Source organism: Sebastes fasciatus, chromosome 13 (genome assembly GCF_043250625.1).
Source record: "Sebastes fasciatus isolate fSebFas1 chromosome 13, fSebFas1.pri, whole genome shotgun sequence".
Lineage (NCBI taxonomy): Eukaryota > Metazoa > Chordata > Actinopteri > Perciformes > Sebastidae > Sebastes > Sebastes fasciatus.
In genome coordinates, this window is record NC_133807.1 from 32,109,732 (window position 1) to 32,129,127 (window position 19,396).

Here is a 19,396-nt window from a genome sequence, read left to right on the forward strand (position 1 = left end):
TCTCTGTCTCTGTCACACAAACAAACACTCACGCACAGAAATACAGTATGTTCTTATGCAGAGATTGCACATTTATTGCTTTACTTGAATCTTCTAAAATGAGATATTATTACATGTTCAGTGATGTTGTAAAAGCAGCCACTAATTGAACACATCTGTCTCTCCTACCTGTTTCACTCAGCTGCTCCGGCAGCAGCTTTGAGAACATTATAGCTTTCAGATATGACCCAGATGTGTGTGGTGCAGCTAAGGACTGACACTTGATGTTTGAAAGGGCTTTCAGTCTGTGTGGAAAAGGTCACCTGGAGCTGCTGCGTCTGCACACACACACACACACAGTGTTGCTATCATAGGGCAGGTCAATGACAGTGTACTCGCCGAGCTGTCAGGGCTGTTCTGCGGTTTGCCCGGGACAAACCGGAGAGATCCCTCGGGCTTCCACCTTTGCAGATTGTGGTACATTGTCCGGCTGGGACGATTCACCTATCTCCTGATTAGATACTATCATGATAGTTGGGTGCTGATTCAATATGTATTGCGATTCTACAGGTATTCAATATTGCGATTTATTTACTTTTTAACACTCGACCATGGAGGGAACAAGTTGAATCACACACTTCTAGGGACTTTTACTTTGAAAAATCTCTAAATTAATCCAGTAGAAATGTTTGATTTTCTGCATGTATGTAGTCAGAGATGTCCTGAAGTCAAATATATCAGTCGTTGTCAGGAATTATTTATTATCCAGCAACCCAAATATCAAAGAATAAAAACATTTCCCTTACAGATTAGTGGTGTTTTCTTTTTAATTTATAAGGGACATGTAATGTTTTATACTTCTGGTGAGTATAATCCAATCAATCTGATTTCTATAGATGTATTTTGTAGATACAGTTCCCTTTGTTAACGCCTTATTTTGAAAATAGTCACCACGTGTCTACTTCCTCTAACTTCTCCAAGGTGGTCTCTAGCTCTCCCGTCAGCTCCGTTCTCTTTATCCATCCATGGTCAGCTCCATCGGGGCCGTTTCAATGCAGAGAACACAAATGTCAGTATCTGGGTACTCTACAGTCGTAGCGTCGGCCCATTTGACCACGGAGACGAGAGCGACGGCCGGCTCGATCGCAACGTTACCGCGATACGATAACGTTTCCTGTCCGTGACAGAGTTAGCATGCAGCTTTAGCTCTGCTCTGTCTAGCTCTGCTTTTCCTGTCAATGTGTGAAACCCAAAGTGTTTCCATCCTTTACTGGATGTGTAGTGTTTACCACGCTGGATTTAACATGGGAGGGTGCAGGTCGTATCCACGCTGACCCTCCAACGTTTTACACTCTCTGAGGTTTGTTTTGGTTGACGGATACGGAACGGATATGACGTCACGTTACTCAGACTACCACAATAAAAGCGGTAACTCCTTCTACCTCCACATAGACTCAAATGAAGCATATCAATTCTGGCATTAAAACATCCATTTCAAAATCATGATACATAGGTTAATCAATATTTTTTCCCCACCCCTACTATATTATTTTCCTCACAAATACAGAAGCCAATTAAACATGAACAAGCATTTGTTTTTTTCACATTTGCACAAAACCTCAAAAGGAACCTAATTTTAAAGTAACCTGCAACAGCACTCCACCACTGGGTTCCAGTAAAGCCCTTTAATGGAGATGAGCATACAATAGAGCTCTCTCAGGCCGATAGATTTTTATAGATGGACATTTCATATGGTGGGCTACCACTCTGAGAATCAAGCTGTGTGTCAGGGTCACAGCTGAGCTCAGGTTTTATCAGCCACAGTGCAGCACAACCAAAGAATATCAATGTCAGTCCGTCCGTTCTGAATATCAAGTTTGCAAGGTGAAGGTCTGCAACATCTCCTCTCCGTGAGACACTCAGCGTTGACGGAACAGGAAATGATTTATCAGACACTAATATTAATATTTAGAGCTGTGTATTATTGGCAAGAATCTGGTGATATGATACGTATCATGATACGGGGTTACAATTCAATATATTGCGATTTTTTTAAATCTAATTTTAGGAAAACTGTCACCCTATAATGAACACATCACCAGATGCATAAAATCTGACTAAAAAATATGTTTTTATGCAATCAGAACATCTGCATTTGCATTTATCTCAGTCCCTGTAATATCCATCATCCTAGCACTACTTTGAGAGAACACGTACACAGAGAGGGTGCACCACTTTGTAAATTAAATTAAGTATTGACTGAGTTCATCTTTGCATGTTAACTATTAAAGCTTAAGCTTTAAAAAGCTTATAAATATGATTAAAAAAAGTTGTTTTTATAAAACGATCGCTATATCCTGACACATGAAACAGGTAAACTGAATACAATCATGTTCCTCCGGTGCTCCTAACGGCATCTGCAAGATTTCACATGCCAGAGGAAAGCGAGCAGTAACAGCTGATCTGAGGTCTGCTGTCCAGCTGCCGTCCATCCGTCCATCGGCCGTTGTCTATGAGAGCCGGCTGTCAATTACTCGCGAACTCCTACCAAGCGGTCAAACTAGGCAGTGCTGATCAAATATGAATCAATATTCTGTTACTGTAATGTCTATTTCTCTCCTCAGATGTTTTCAGAATCATCTTGTAGTGCACGGTTTAGCTGTTAAATGAGAAAATTTGTGACGCCGCCGTCGGTGTAAAATCTGTTGAAGGAAGTTCCGGTCACATTACCGGAGCACAGCCAATAGGAACGCTCTCTCTCTCTGAAATGACCTGTGATTGGTCAAAGTCTCCCGTCACGGGCTAGATGTTCTAAAAGCCTGAAATCAGAGCCATGAGGAGGTGCAGAAGTCTAGTTTCCTCTCAGAACACTTGAATTACAATATGCTGAAAGATTATTATGGGATTTTTGTCCAATGATGACAAAAATATACTGCCTACTGCAGCTTTAATTAACATATTCTGATCATGAAAACAACTCATCTCACAGTAAAGTGTTGCAATGAAAGAGACATTATAAAAAGACCTGTATGTGCAAACCAACACTCCTCAGACAGACATCTGCAACCTCAGCATCAACTGATTATCAGTCAGGAAGAAACAACAACTCTCTCAGTACTAGAATTAACCCGAATAAAGGAGAAAAAAATACAAGAATGACCAACAATCAACAGAAACAGCTGGACACCTCGGTGGATGCAACATTAATATTATTATTATTATTATTAGGCTCCATAAATTAAAAGCCCTGCAGGATAGAGCTCCAGCAAGGAGGCAACACAGCAGGAGGATAAAGACATAAAGTCGACTTTAAAGCAGAAAGAGAGAAACACACAGCTGATGCTGTTGACGTCAGACAGTCAGAAACAATCATCCATATTAACTGTTAGTTTCACTCACTTGTCTGGACTCATTCTGAGAGGTTTGAGTCCTCCTCCTCAGTGTGCTCCAGGTTCAAACATATTTAGCTGAAAAAAGCGTCTCAAAAGTCTCCTCAGGTCGAAGTTCCTCAGGGGAGGCAGAAGGAAACATGTTATCTCTCTAGTCCCAACATGCACCATCATAGGTGTGTTTGATTCGTGTCACCTGGCGTGCAGGCAGGCCGGGTGGTGCAAAGGCCTCAGCAGACACTTGACACACTGTTAGTAGGAGGAGGAGCTCATTAACCCTCTGAGACTCACAATAGACCTGTTTCTGTCTTCTTTTAGGGGGGTCCAGGGGGTCTTTAGGGGGAGATAGCAGGTCAACAGTAGATGTCACAAAGAAGTGGTGTACATCATCTGAAAGCTGGAACCTGGAGATTAATTTGAGATGCTGCTCAGCACTGTGTGTCAAGTTGTTCTATAAGGATTTAGAACATTATGATAGAAGTATATGATGGTCATCCCCATGCTCTATTATGTCTCATAAGTTGTTGCAGCAATGTTTGGGTTGATACCATTTGTTACACAGATTTGGTGCTAAATTTAACCTTTTTTTTTACCACTGGAGAATTGATAATGATGATCAATAATCCCTCCAAAATACCACATTAAGACACCAAGAGCTTGAGGAACACCATAGAAAAAGCCATGCTGTGATTTGGGACCATCAGTACCTTGGTATAATAAAAGTTGCCCGGCAAAGGTTGTGCAATCTTTCAGCTAATTTGACAAAAAATGTTTGAGATGATCCACAAAATGTCTGTTTGTTCTATAAAGTTGTTTGGCATCTGCATTTACAACCTCTCTTCAATCAATTTTATGTTGCACAATTTAAATAATCTACCAGACTACTCAATTTAATCTTTATTAACCAACATCTCTACAGACAACTGTGTCCCTCCTTATCATACACATCTTATCCTCTGTTTCCTTCCATCCACACACTGTATCTGTTGTTTTTATTGTTGTGTTTGGGACTTGATTTCCAGTGCTCTTTGGGGGACGACTCTCACAAGCCCACCCACGTTTCTGTCTTCTTCTGCACAGCTGTTATGTCTTCTGTATCTTTTGTTTTCATTTTATGCTTTCTGGTACAAATAAATAAAACTCCAATCTTTATCTAAACTCCCAGAGGTGACACTATCACGGCGGCTGCTTGAACCCAACAGGTTCTCCTGAGTTTACGTATTACCATGTTGCTGAGATAAAAAAGCAAGCCTGAGGTGAGGCAGGCACGCAGAACATGAATCCAGGACCGCAGTCGGCTCAGGGGCGGGCCCACGCACATCTCAACGTGTGGCTGATAGCTCCGGTGCAGAAATCTGGAGTCATGCTGGCGCTAAATATAGACAAAGGTTTTATGTAAGCTGAGGTGAATCATTCCATTCCACACGTTTCAGCACATTTTATCCACACACACACACTGAATCAGTGACATGGCACAGGTGAAGGAAACAGGGATGTGTTAAACATCCGCAGTGCTTGTCATATAGATAGATTTAGGGAACTGACAACACAGCATATGCCCTGCTGTCTGCCTGCTGAACACACACATCCATACATATGAGAGCGTGTGTGTGTTTCTCCAGGGCCTACTATGAGGAGGTGATTTGAACGTGTTAATCAAAGCCCTGACGTGATTGATTGGATGTGTGTGGAAGAAGGGCTGCAGGGTTGTCCTTCACACACAAACAACACACACACTTATACTCACTGTAGGACAGAGGAACATGTCTGTGGTGCACATGCAGGTTTATACTGTCTGTTTCACCATCAGTATGAGGACAATGAACATAAGGAGTCAGGTGTAGAGGTGAGTCTCGAGCTTTGCTCAGAATATCTCAGTGCATGCAGAACAAGCACAAACACAGTAGTACCCTAACAACACAGCCCTGGATATTGATCTTTGTCTGCCACAAAATAACGAAGAGGGGATGTGTTACAATGAGTTATTTCCAATTAAGAGTGCAGGAAGAGCGACGGGTTTACAGCCGAGGAGAGGGAGGGGGAGAATAAGAGAGACGAGTCGTCAGAGAAAGGGAAGAGAGGAAAAGGGAAAGATGTGGGAAGCAGAGGGAAAGAAGAGCAGATATTTTGAGGTGCGAAGAATTGAGGAATTGAGGGGAAGAGAAGGGGGGGAGGGGGGGGGGGGGGGGGGGGTAGCAGACAGAGAGAGATACAGGGAGTGGAGAGTAAAGGAGGAACCATAGAATCCATTGGTACCAACCATGTTATGCTAGTTTATCAGGAAGGAGGCTAAATAACGCTCCAAAGTTGGGCTGAATTTTGATGAGGAAAAACTGGCATGGTCATTTTCAAAGGGGTCCCTTGACCTCTGACCTCAAAATATGTGAATGCATATGTATACTAACTGATGTTAGTCCCCATAGGAGACATTAAATTGACCTCTCTGTATAAAATGACCTGTGGTGACCTCTAGGATAATCACAGCCTCATGAAACTTTACAGCCACAAACTAGAGACCTAGAGCATTCAGAGGATGGATGGATCAGACTAGAGACCTAGAGCATTCAGAGGATGGATGGCTTTCCTAGCTAGGTTGACAATAAGGGGGTTTCTGAGCAGTTTACACAACAGAAGTGCTCGCCATCCAATCGCCAAAAAATGCAATTCTTGCAGAAATCTCCAAAATGGCAAAACGTTTTTGATCCCAAATCACAGCATGGCTTTTTCTATGGTGTTCCTCAAGGTCTTGGTGTCTTAATGTGGTATTTTGGAGGGATTATTGATCATTTTTATTAATTCTCCAGTGGTAAAAAATAGTTAAATTTAGCACCAAATATGTGTAACAAATGGTATCAACCCAAAAATTGCTGCAACGACTTATGAGACATAATAGAGCATGGTGTCACCATCATATACTTCTATCATAATGTTCGAAGCCCTTATAGAACATCTTGACACACAGTGCTGAGCTGCATCTCAAATTTATCTTCAGGTTTCCAGCTTTCAGATGATGTACACCACTTCTATGTGACATCTACTGTTGACCTGCTATCTCCCCCTAAAGACCCCCTGGACTCCCCTAAAAGAAAGACAAAACAGGCTCTATTGTGGGTCTCAGAGGGGTGAGAGGGCAGGAAGAAGGATGGGTTTACAGCTGAGGAATGACCGAGAGAGAGGGAGAATAAGAGAGACGAGTCGTTAGGGAAAGGAAGAGAGAAAACAGGAAAGATGTGAGAGACAGGTACGAAGAATTGAGAGGAAGAGAAGAAAGGGGGAAAGAAGCAAGCAGAAAGAGATGCAGGGAGTGGAGAGTAGAAACAGGAGGAGAGGGAGTGAACTGTGGTCATCATGGCAACCAAATCTCCTCCTCCTCCTCCTCTAGAGAGAGCACCTTTGACACTGCCAGGTAGCTTCAGGGCACTGATAAGAGTCGAATCACACACACACCTTAGAGAAACCGTGTCAGACCGATCGGCATGCATCAAAGCCACATCACTGCCGTCAATGAGTCCTGACAAACCAAAGAAAGGGAAAGGTCATCCGGCGTGATTCCATCAGCCTTTTGTCTTGAAGGATCGGAGCATGGGAACCTCTTCTTCTCTATCCATCTCTCCTCAAATCAGCCTCACACACATTGCCTTCTGTTACATCAGATCAGATTATAATAATACTCACGAGTCTCTCCAACACACACACACACGCAGAAAATAAAAAAGGTGTCTGGTTGAAACTACTGCAGAGATTTATGCCCTTCTGGTTCTGATTTGTTATTCCTGTGCATGTATAGGACACATTACGCTGGTCAGCAAGAGATCAATGGAGCTGTCAGATTACTGGATTTTTGTTTTCATTATCTTCTTCATGGTCTTGAGTTTTACACACATCACAGGAAGTCTCTCTTCCAGTCACTCAAATTTTGCAACCAATGTGTGACCTGAAACATCCTCAAGTGAATTGCATTAATATAGCAATGGCGACATCTACTGGCTAACATGGTTAATTATGTGGGGTTTCTTTTTTTTTATATTTGACATGAACAGAAACTATTTACAGACTGAGGAAGGGAAGATTACGCCTTGCTGAATCATTGAGGTTTTCCAGCCAAACTGTGATGAAAATTGGTTTAATTGCTTGAGGATTCATGCCTTGTTCACTGGGAGCACCTGCTGGTCACAAGAACTCATAGCAGGAAAATCATGAGCTCGTGTAGATGGGATGTGGTCAATGTTGACACCCCTTACCAAAATAACGTTCATTCAAGTGTGCTATTAGTATACTTCTTTTTTATTTAAAATACGAGTATACTTTCAGTTTACCTTTTATGTACTTATCAGAGATATACTTAACAAAAGTATACGTAAGTATACTTGAGTCATACTGACAAGTATACTTAAAATTCTAAGTATACTTGGTTTATACTGACAAGTACACAGAAAAGTCTAAGTATACTTGGTTTATACTGACAAGTATACAGAAAAGTCTAAGTATGCTTGGTTTATACTGACAAGTAATCAGAAAAGTCTAAGTATACTTGGTTAATACTGACAAGTATACAGAAAAGTCTACTTGGCTCATATGGACAAGTATACTTAAAAGCCTAATTACCAAAAAGTCTAAGTATGCTTGGTTTATGCTGACAAGTATTCAGAAAAGTCTAAGTATACTTGGTTTATACTGACAAGTATTCAGAAAAGTCTAAGTATACTTGGTTTATACTGACAGGTATTCAGAAAAGTCTAAGTATACTTGGTTTATACTGACAAGTATTCAGAAAAGTCTAAGTATACTTGGTTTATACTGACAAGTATACAGAAAAGTCTAAGTATACTTGGTTTATACTGACAGGTATTCAGAAAAGTCTAAGTATACTTGGTTTATACTGACAAGTATACAGAAAAGTCTAAGTATACTTGGTTTATACTGACAGGTATTCAGAAAAGTCTAAGTATACTTGGTTTATACTGACAAGTATTCAGAAAGTGTCTAAGTATGCTTGGTTTATACTGACAAGTAATCAGAAAAGTCTACTTGGCTCATATGGACAAGTATACTTAAAAGTCTAATTACCGAAAAGTCTAAGTATGCTTGGTTTATACTGACAAGTATTCAGAAATGTCTAAGTATACTTGGCTCATACTAACAAATTTACTAAGTACTATAAGTTTAAGTATACAAAGTATACTTTGATGAACTAAAGCAGAGATGCTCACAATTTTTTCACAAAGTCCAAGTCAAGTTTCAAGTCTTACAGGACTAATTATTCATCTAAAACATTATATTTTCTTATGAATGATGAGTAGTTTTCATGTGTCAGTTCATAACCAGTTGGTGTGAATGTTTTTAATGTTTGTGTTTCACAAATATAGTATTTTGCAGGGTGAGGAAGGGGGCTTTTTGATTGTTTAACAAGTTGAAGGAGTCACAAAAGTCCACGTTTATCAAGGACGTGCTTTAATACATGTTGCAAAGGCAAAAGCATTATACTCAGTTATAAATCTGGAATGTCTGGGAGGGAAAACGAGAGAGCATGCAGCGTTTAAAGGCACCTTAAAGAACAATTTTTTTGCACTTTTCAACGAAACATTGCAAAGCAAATACCAGTCAGATGACATGGGCTTGGGACTACTTTATGTTTGGGTTTGCTCTTCAGTCGGCAGCTCCGTCAGGTGTGCAGGAAGGACATGCACTTACAATATCTACTGCATGTGTTTCTGTGTGTATCATGGTCGGTTGCATCTGCACATGTCAACAAGCTAACTTATTGCATAATAGATTGTGTGATAAATATGTAAGGCACTAACTGACACCACATGGTATTCAGGAGCTTAAAAGCTGGGGCTAAATGTGAACTGATGCTAGACAAATATAAATTTCAATCCAACGATTCCAGGGAGGGTGGAGGTTTTATTGGATCTGAAAGCTCGTGATGCGAACATCCCCATCGAAGCTGATGCACGAGTACTTCTCCGCACCCATGCGGTTGGGGAAGTGGATCGCAGAGCCGTCTGTTAAAGTCACCAGGAACTCTGTCGGGGTGAATTGAACGACGATCTGGATGGTAGGATGTGTGCGAGAGACAGAGAGAAAAAGAGGGAGAAATATTTTATTAAATTAAAATTAGCTGTAGAAAGAAAAACATACAGATATATAGCTCTCACAGATCTCTGTAAGTCCATACATTGGTGCTCAAATGGTTAAAGTTATCAGAGCTACAGTGATGCACTTTTTCCAACAGAGGTCACTAAAGCTGGACATACACTCTATGATTTTAGAAATGTTGTTGTGTACTTCCTGCTCCTACTGTACGAGTTTGCGATGTAAAGCCAAAGCTCATGATTTACGTGGTCACACTGTACGGTCCGATTGTCAGCCACAACCTGACATGGTTGCTCGCACTGTACGTGTTAAATAGAAAAAGAAACATGGATAGTCGGCTCCTGAGGGACGTTCTGGCTGCTGACAGTTGTCAATAAAGATTGGTTTGAAAGCTCCGAGGCAGGTAAAGTTCGTTAGCTAGCAGAGGTCTGTACCAAGCCCCCAGGAAGAGTGCTGGTTGGGTCAATCCCAACTTTCATAGTGGCCAAACGGCGGTACTACAACTTCCGTTGTCCGTCACGTGATGCCATTGGAACCAAAAGGACTTTTTCCCATAGACTTACATTGGGAAAGAGACGTCTGTAACTCAGAGGATCATTTTTTTTAAGGTGAATCAACTTTCCAGTACGAACACTCTAACAGCCCTTATTTAAAAAATAAGATTTTAAAGTTGTAAAACACACTAACAGCTGAATTCAGAGTTATTTCCCTTCCTCCCTTCATGTGAGTGAGACCCAGACCGAGACTGGAGCGCAAGCAGTGACGACGGCGTGATGTTGGGACCCCGTGACCGAGTCATGTGACCGAGCGGATGCTGCGGTGCATGTTCCATGTGCCGCAGATCCGGGTAGTTTCCATGTGGAATTCGAGCCATTTAGGCTTCATGCTCCACTGAGACACTTTCATAGGAATGAACAAGGCCTGGCCTCCAACGCTGGATCCAGTTCTCTTTATACATCCATGAGTCTGTGCGGGTCACAATGCTAACAAGGCAGAAACGTGCTGCCTTGATCATCTGTGCCATCCTGTCTGCTGAAACGTCTAAAAAAAAATGAAGGCATTGGTGTAACATTATATGGCCTCTCAGGTGGACAGTATGTCTTGTCCATTTTGCAGAGAGAATTGGAGGTAAGCTAGCTACGTTTTATTAGCTATATCTGTTGTAGCCTACATTGTTATATCGATAGCTACGCTCTGATTACTGTAAGAAAAGTAGAAAAAAGGCGCTGACGTTGGGGAATCGGCTCGTGGCTCTGCTTCAACCGTGCGAGAGCCTGTGGATGGACGATCAAAATTTCTGACATGTCAGAAATTCATCATGCCGGAGGAGTCATGCGACTCAAAATTTGGGCCAGAAACAGGATGAAATTGTGCAGTGTATGCCCGGCTCTACAGACAGAAAGAGGCATGGGACGTATACCTGCACACACACACACACACACACACACACACACACAGACACAAACAGGACCTCTCACCTTGAACTCCTCTCCCTGGCGGAAAGGAAAGCCTCCCTCGCGGTGCTCATCGCACCACTTGCCACTCTGGTAAGAGTTGCACACCACCGCATTCTCGTCTCCGTGGGCGTTAAAACGAGGGTTGATGTGCATGGTGACGTCCTTCTCATCGGGGCCGATGTTCATTGCGAAACTGTGGCACAAAGTAGCAAAAAGATGTATTTCTGCATACTGCATAATGCGTACTTGTATTTTGGGTTTACTAGAACATGTTAACATGTTTTAATGTTAAAAAAAAAAACGCTTTACTTTTCACTCTGTTGTGATTGGTCAACCGAACCAAACTCTTCAGACTCCGTTCCAGCTCCGCTTTAACTAACTTTGTTTTGCGTGCCAAACTAGCTGCTAGGCAGGTATAGAGTGCTCAAGGGATGATGTATTTTGTAGGCCAAACAGGAAGTTAGCATCGCCCTGGTTCCCTTGACAACCAGGGCGACCATTGGCTTTTGGATTATTGCAGAAAATAAGCTCTGTGGCAAACAAACGTTTATGATATTTACACGTTTTGTGCAGCAAGATAATCTTAACAAATGAGCACCACTTTTATGATTTTTGAAGAGTAAATGTAATCACCAGAAGTAAAAAGCTAACGTTAGGCTATAAACTACACCACGGTCACATGAGCGCGGGTACACACAACGAGGCTGTAATGGCGGATGAGTCGGCGTGATGACGTTTAGTAGTCTCATTTAGCCACTTGTTAGCAACCGCCCTGTGTGGGGTAACAAGACGTTAAAATCTCTTCAGCTTGTTTGAACCACAGACTTTATTTCAGGCATCTAACTAAAGACCCGTTGACTTCCAGACGAGGGAACAGGAAGTGCTAAAATACTAACTCATTCCAGGGTTTTTAGGACTCATTCCTGTAGCACTCTATTATGCAAATGTGTTACTTGGTGACATCACCGCGTTACGGAAGAAAAGGCGGGACTTCAATCAAGGCGTTTCAGACAGTTCAGGAGCAGTGTTTCTGTGGGGGAGAGTAACTCCCTTTGGCCGGGGTTAGGGTTAGGGTTACTTTGGGCTTTGTAACTTTGCAGACCTTTTACATGCACAAAAAACACTAACGGAAAGGGGGAAAAAATACTAAATTGATGCCCTTTAATATGCCTGCTCATATTTAAAATGGGTAAGAGGACACCAAGTGCACAAAATATGGAGACAACCTCAGCAGTTGCGTGGTTTCTCTTTTCATCTGCTAACCATCACATCTTCATCACCCACCACATTACTGAGGGGAAGTTAATAGGTAGTCACTGACTGTAACTGATTACAGATTCCACCTCCAGCTCTGTGTTGGTAGTAGAGTATACACAGTAACGAACGGCCCTCGTGTTGAGTTCAGTCACAGCGTCCCACAGTAAGTACAGTAGAAAGTAAAAGAGGAAGAAGATTAGGAAGGAAACCCAGAAGAGCCTCAGTGTCATTACCCTCAGCCACCTCCGCTCTGTTACTTCTGTGTTTAGTACTCACTTTGTAGCATCAGAATTGGGGACTCCAACAACAGTCAGAGTCTGTCCGAACTTGAAGGACATGTTCTTTACGATCATACCCTGTGCAGAGAAACAAGGGGGTAGGATAGGGATACAGTACGTTATTGTGTGCAAATACTACTGGATTTTTTACTAGATCCAATTATTATTACAGCTTCAGGCAAAAAGCAGCGCCAGCAGCAGCAGCCAACTCTCCAATCCTCACTTCATCCTCTAAAATTACACCAACATGTGTTTTCAATTATTCTCCCATCGGCCCGACTGGTCAGAGATTCCAGCTCTCTCCTGTCCCGTTGCCATGATCCCTTTTTCTCCCCACACAGCTTTTTGGCAGAAGCTAAAGATGTTGAAAAATGATGAGGGACTACCGTTAAACTGAGTAATATTTTCCTAAGTGAAATACTGGATGACAAGCCGTACACGGTGGGAAAGAAAAAGGCTGAGCACAGCAGAAGTCCTCAGCTCGGTGTACATGTGGCAGCCAGGGGAATACTGAGCCCAGCCACTATTAGGAAATTGTACTACTAGAGCAATCTATTATTTGGTTGTGAAACACAGATCAGCGCTGTTTAACATTCTGTCACTTTGTCAAACGATGTGTCTGGGGAACTGTTAGCCGTCGCCGGGGCAACAAGAACAAATATAGCAGCCCTTTCTAAGGGTTTATAGTTAAACACGTGTGCTAAAGTAGAAGGTTATTGGAAAAATGGGATTCAGACACAGTAGAAACACACTCTTTCACAATCTTCTGGTCAGAAACACATTGACAAGTGAACAGGAAATGATTTGAAACAGATGTTTTAACCCTTTTGTGCAACTGAATTCTTTTTTTTTTTCTTTGGTGGAAGTGTCGTCTGGTCATGCTGAAGCACAAATGTGATGAAATTTTGAAAATCAGTCAAACCATCTGGCTGAGAAGTGAGTTTTTCTAATCATACTATATCTGATATTCAGTCAGATACTGTTTGTGCAATAGACTCCGTTATATTTGAGGAAACAACAGTAGTCCCATGAGTCCAAATACTAGATATAGTATGATGGCCGTATCTCAGAAGCTACAAGGAGCACAATCAAGTATTTGGTATCTATGAACTCATAACAAGTTGAATATCAAAGATATGCACACATATGCAGTGCAAAAAGACATTTAATAAACACAATGATTGCGTTTTTCCTCATTGTGATTTTTCAAGTTGTTCTGTTAGATACTTGCCCAAATATTTTTTGACCAATCAGAACAAATGTTGTGACATTTTTCCTCATCACACTAAACATAGTCTTTGGGCACACTGTGTTTTATCATTTGCATCTACATGTGAGGAAACATTTCTTATTATGCAAAAAGCTTAAGATTTATTTTCTTGATAGCAAATTGCATTTCATCGCCTTTCAGAGGTTGATCTGAGCCAACTTTTCAAGGGACAGTAGCAAGAATTTCAACAACTGGTGTGAGTTTTATGCTCTGCAGCTGCTCCTTGCTAATCCTAACAATGTTAGATACAGTACAGTCAACAAGAGACCAAACTTCCCCACTGAAAATAACTTTTAAAGGCAGTTTATTTAGTTGATAAAGTTCAGAATGATTAACATGGCTGACCATGGCAGACAAACTTGAGCACAGGAATTGGAGGGGGAATGACATAGTTTCCCAATGACTTCATTGTCCACCTGAACTCCTCTTTAAATAGTCTGTAGTCTGAAATAGGCGGATATAGTGCCATGTTGCTGGCGGTTTGTTAATTCTGGCAGAACTTGAGAGGATACGTCTGTAGTAACCTCCAACCCTATAACCCACCTAACCCCCCGCCAAAAATGATCTGGAAGATCAACTAAAGCATGAAATGAAAGGGAGGGTATAGGAGGGATAAGATGACATGGGTACGACATTCTTTCCATGTTAGAGTCCATCTGTAAAGTGTGTGGATATCACACGGAACCGGGGATGGGCTGGAGGCCGGAGCTGGCAGTCGCCCTGCATCTCTCTCGAAAAGCAATCTGCATACTGCATTGTGTTAACAGATGCCAATTCATTACACTCCTCACTGACAGAGTGACTGACTAGAAACACTATGTGAAAGCAAATCTATTTAGAATTATGAATTACTCTAAAATATCTGTCATCCTGCTGGAAGTTCTACAAATATAAATACAGAATTAACCCTTTTTCAGTGCAGGAGACACTCCCTGATAGAATTACATAGAAATCCACCATCTAACCACTGTTCTTCGCTCCAAGAGGTAAACTTGAGAATTACAGCATGGCAGCATCTATTCCAGCCTCCATATGATGGACTTTATTTCATTTTATCCTTTAATGTGATTTAAACCCGCTGTGCCCTCTGTTTACCCCCGTAGCCAACAAAAAGCCAGAATGATACAGGGCCTTTATTGTAATCTACTCACTTAATGACCCCAAGGAGACCAGAATGCATTGCTGGCTGCATGCGTTCAGCTCTGGGTATTGAGACTTGAGATGATTAGAATTAAATGGACTATAGCGTTTCTGTTTCAGTGTAATGAAATGATTAAACAGCTGACGTATTGTTTTATGGATTCGCAGCAGTTGAGAAAACTTGTATAATGTGACTAATGTGCATGCACGTGTGCTCAGTGGTGAATAGTTTGACCATAAAAGGCAATCTAAGAAGCCCAGACCTCTCGAACACAAAATACAGTTAAATGAATGAGCTGGTTTAGTTCAGTTCAGCTGCAGTTTATAAGCATGTCATGAGGTGCAGCTGACACCAACCAGCTGTCACTGTGCCACTTTTAAAACATATGACCTGACACTGCTCGTCCATCTGAGTCACAGAGTAAAATGAATGCAGGAGCACAACAGTGTTATAATATATAAAAAGAATAATACTTACTTTCATCATCTTTGCAGTAGATGTAGTCAGTGAAGTGGAGCTGAGAAGAAGTGAGGGTGGTGCAGCAGCAGGGCCTCGCTCACTGCACCCTCACAGCATATATCCAGTGTGGGAGGATCCTTCAACCTGAGTGACATTTCAAGCAGCGAATTGCAATCAGGCCACCAGAGAACATCCACCAATGATGTCAAAGTGTTCTTACAGACTGTAAAATAACTATTTCAGTGCTTAACAAGTGATTGCAGACCTTAGTGGAGGGAGGATAATTAGTGATTTGTTGACATCAGGCTGTTAGATTGTAACTTGGTGGTGTGGAGACTGACTGCGAGAGAGGGGCGGACACTGGAGTGCCAGACAAAAATAGAAATGTATTTGTTGCCATGGGAGACAACTAAATATTTGGCACAGCCGGTATAGCCTTAATGCGCACTTACTGCATATAGCTTACAGTCGGAAACTTGAGTTTGGAGAGCAAAGGGCCAGAGTGAAGTGTTGAAACTGAGTCAAAATCCTCAAAATGATCTGAATCTCTGACTCAGTCAGCCAGCAAGACTTTCATCTGCTGACACACACAAGTGACACAGCTGCAGTGACTCGATGAGGGGATGCACTTACACTGCAGTGTAATACAACATCATGTCATTTCTTTTTCTACACTATTTTCCCCATCTGTGTGTGTGACCTGAGTAAACGGTTGGGTTAGATCTCTTGCAATCATTCTGTGCTAATAATAGCCTTTATATTTTAAGGGGATGTTCATCTGATATGCACAGTGTAATCGTGTTAACTTCCCTTGTGTTTGATCATGCTGTATTCTGCACAATGTGACCTTTGGCCTAAACTAAGGCCCTGTTGTCATCAGAAGTTGATCAGAAGGAGAATGATCCCTTTGTCTTTTTCAACAAAGACATGCAAGATGCTGATAACTGAAAGAAGCAACCAGAGGGGGACAAAAAGGAAGAGCAGCTTCCCATCAGGGTGCATTATTTTACAGTAACCTAACCCTTGTCCTGTTCGCCACACTCTGAGCGTTAAATTAGAGATTTTTTGTCTTGTTCCTCGTCGTCAGATTGGGATCACAAAATTGCCATGACACGCCCGCATGCAAAGGTCTACATACGTGGCTTCTTTTGTTGGCGGGGGGAATTTATATCTGATCCATTAACTTTTGGGTAAAAAAAAAATACAATATGTTTACTGTCAAAGTTTGACTTCAGTTTGGAGGAAACATATTTGGATATTCAAAGCGTTACATGGGTTACATAAAAAATGTGTAGTCACAGGGTGTGATAATACAGAGGGGATTTAGATGGAGATCTTACAGCTTTATGAAGGGTCAAATGTTCCCAAATCACAGCATGGCTTTTTCTATGATGTTCCTCAAGGCCTTGGTGTCTTAATGTGGTATTTTGGAGGGAACATTGATCATTTTTATCAATTCTGGAGAGGAAAAAAATGGTTCAATTTAGCACCAAATCTGTGTAACAAATGGTATCAACCCAAAAATTGCTGAAACAATTTATGAGACACAGTAGAGCATGGGGATGGACATCGATAATCAGAATGTTCTAAGACCTTATACACAACTTGACACACAGTGCTGAGCTGTATCTCAAATTAATCCTCAGGTTCCCAGCTTTCAGATGATGTACACCACTTCTATGTGACATCTACTGTTGACCTGCTATCTCCCCCTAAAGCCCCCCTGGACCCCCCATAAAAAGACTAAAACGGGTCTATGCCCAGCCTTCTTTTTCCTAAACCTAACTACAGTGGTTTTATTGCCTGAAGCACATGTTTCAGTTCACTTCACAACATTAAACACGTGTTGACTGTGACCGACAAGTGGGTCTGACAAAGCATCAGCATGTGACGAGTTGGGATGAGAACGTGTCGTGCATTTGGTTGCAGTTGCCTGAAAACAAAGGCAACTGCAACCAGTGTTCACTGAAAACACATCGGTGAGAGGGCTCTAAGGGGAAGCGAGTGTTTCTAATCATGTATGCAGCTGATTACTAACAACACGTCGGCTTTTACATTATGTGCACTGACAGACACACTCACAAGTGCACATCCATCCGGGGAACTTGGTTCAGCTGTTCTTTCTGAATACTCGCTGACAAACAGTGTGTGGTTTGTTCTTATCTCGAACAACTGGCATCTATAAAGGAATTGGTATCGTCCAAGCCACAGCTTAAACTACATTGACCTCCTCCTCCTCAGCAAACTAGCTTCATTTAATGTTTGATCTCTTTAGGCACACAATGTATATGAGCTGTATTAAAGAGATGTGGTTCTTACATCAGACGTGCAATGTGGCACAAAGATCTCATCTCTCCTCTAACCCCAAGACTCAGTCTCAAGACAGTCAGCAGTTCTAATGACACAGAGACCTTTCACATAATCAGAGGAAGAACACACACACACACACACACACACGCACACACACACACACACACACACACACACACACACACACACACACACACACACACACACACACACACACACACACACACACACACACACACACACAGAGTTATTACTGGCCTAAAAGAGTATTCGTTGTCATGCTGTACTGATGTTAATCTGCATTAATAGTAGTACCCTTTTTTAAACAATATGAACCTAATATTATATATTATATATATATAACATATAATATTGTCAATACTGTATATATTGTTCCTATTTTTATATTCCTTCTATTTAAATTGTTCATATTTTATATGTCTGTCTACTTTTGTTTTGCTTTTTGCACTGTGTTGTATCTTCATTTTGCAAATGTCCCCACTGTGGGACTAATAAAGGAATATCTGATCTCTTATCTTAATGCACGCCCTGCAAGAAGTACTACTTTTGTGTCCTCCATCTCCACACATGGCAGTGCACAGACACACAGCTATCTCTGTTGATTGTTATATTTTGAGAGTTTTGATGGAATATAAATGTATTAGTCTGGTATTGTGTCTGCTTCGACCCTATTAGTCCATGAGCCAGACCCCCAACATGTGTCAGCCGTGCCACTTTGGAGGAACCAAGTCTCATAGTGATTTTTTTAAAGGTCTATGTCCCTAGTGTTGGAAAATGCCTGATAGCATTGCAGCAATGGTAGCTTTCTATTTGCTATCACTCCTTTTTTCATCCCTCCATCATTAAAATGTTAAAATTAAAATAGTTAGAAAGCTACCATTGCTGCAATGCTATCAGGCATTTTCCAACACTAGGGACATAGACCTTTAAAAAAATCACTATGAGACTTGGTCCCTCCAAAGTGGCACGACCAACCCCCTGGCTCATTGACTGTATAGATGAGGTTTGAAAGGTGACATGTTATTTAGAAACAGGAGTGTTCACTGCTCTCCAGTGGTCACAGTGAGGAACTGCAGCACCACATGATGGCTGACTGATGGCTGGATTTCTGCAATTTTACCTGACAGTTTTTCTCATTTGCTGTGGCTCAATTCTTGAATGAGAATTTTTTTTAAAAACGATGAGCTCAAATCTCTGAACAATTAGTTTGTTGTTCACAACAGATTTTAATTTCTCATTCTTTCAAGCAAATTGTACGTGTTTTGGCACGTGTGCAAAAGAGTAAATATAATAACCACCTGCACGTCTCGCTGATCAAAACTACTAAACATTCTCTCATCGTTTGAGCCGTCACATGCAAAATGATCCATTCAATTATCATAATCTGTCAGACATACATGTATATTCCATAAATATCTATGACGAGGAGGTACAATTTGTTGTTTTTGAACTGAGCTACATCAGGTTTTTTCATTGTTGCAGATGTGTTGTTGAGATTTTGGCATAGATGTTATTTTGTGGCAACCTTTCTGTTCCCTGTATATGACTTTTACATGAAAGATTAAAAGAGAATTTTCCGTTTACACGTTGCTACATGAATAAATTAACTGTACACAAATGTGCATATCCTGTTTCTGTGTAGCTACAGTATTGACTTATATAAACTATGACCTACTGTTGAAATGGGAATCTAAACAGCTCAGTGTGATTTCACGACAGCATTCAGCTAGACAATGTTA

At 41.3% G+C, this 19,396-nt stretch overlaps 1 protein-coding gene across 1 annotated transcript; it reads right to left on the minus strand.

Annotated features, from left to right (window-relative positions):
• Positions 1-8,802: 8,802 nt before the first annotated feature.
• lgals2a (lectin, galactoside-binding, soluble, 2a) lies at positions 8,803-15,479 on the minus strand. The gene is made up of 4 exons (XM_074656964.1): positions 15,345-15,479; positions 12,455-12,534; positions 10,943-11,114; positions 8,803-9,419 (listed from the first exon to the last, which is right to left on the minus strand). Exons 1-4 carry the CDS (start codon positions 15,351-15,353, stop codon positions 9,273-9,275), a joined length of 408 nt encoding a protein of 135 aa, XP_074513065.1. The 5' UTR covers positions 15,354-15,479; the 3' UTR covers positions 8,803-9,272.
• Between the last annotated feature and the right edge of the window lie 3,917 nt (positions 15,480-19,396).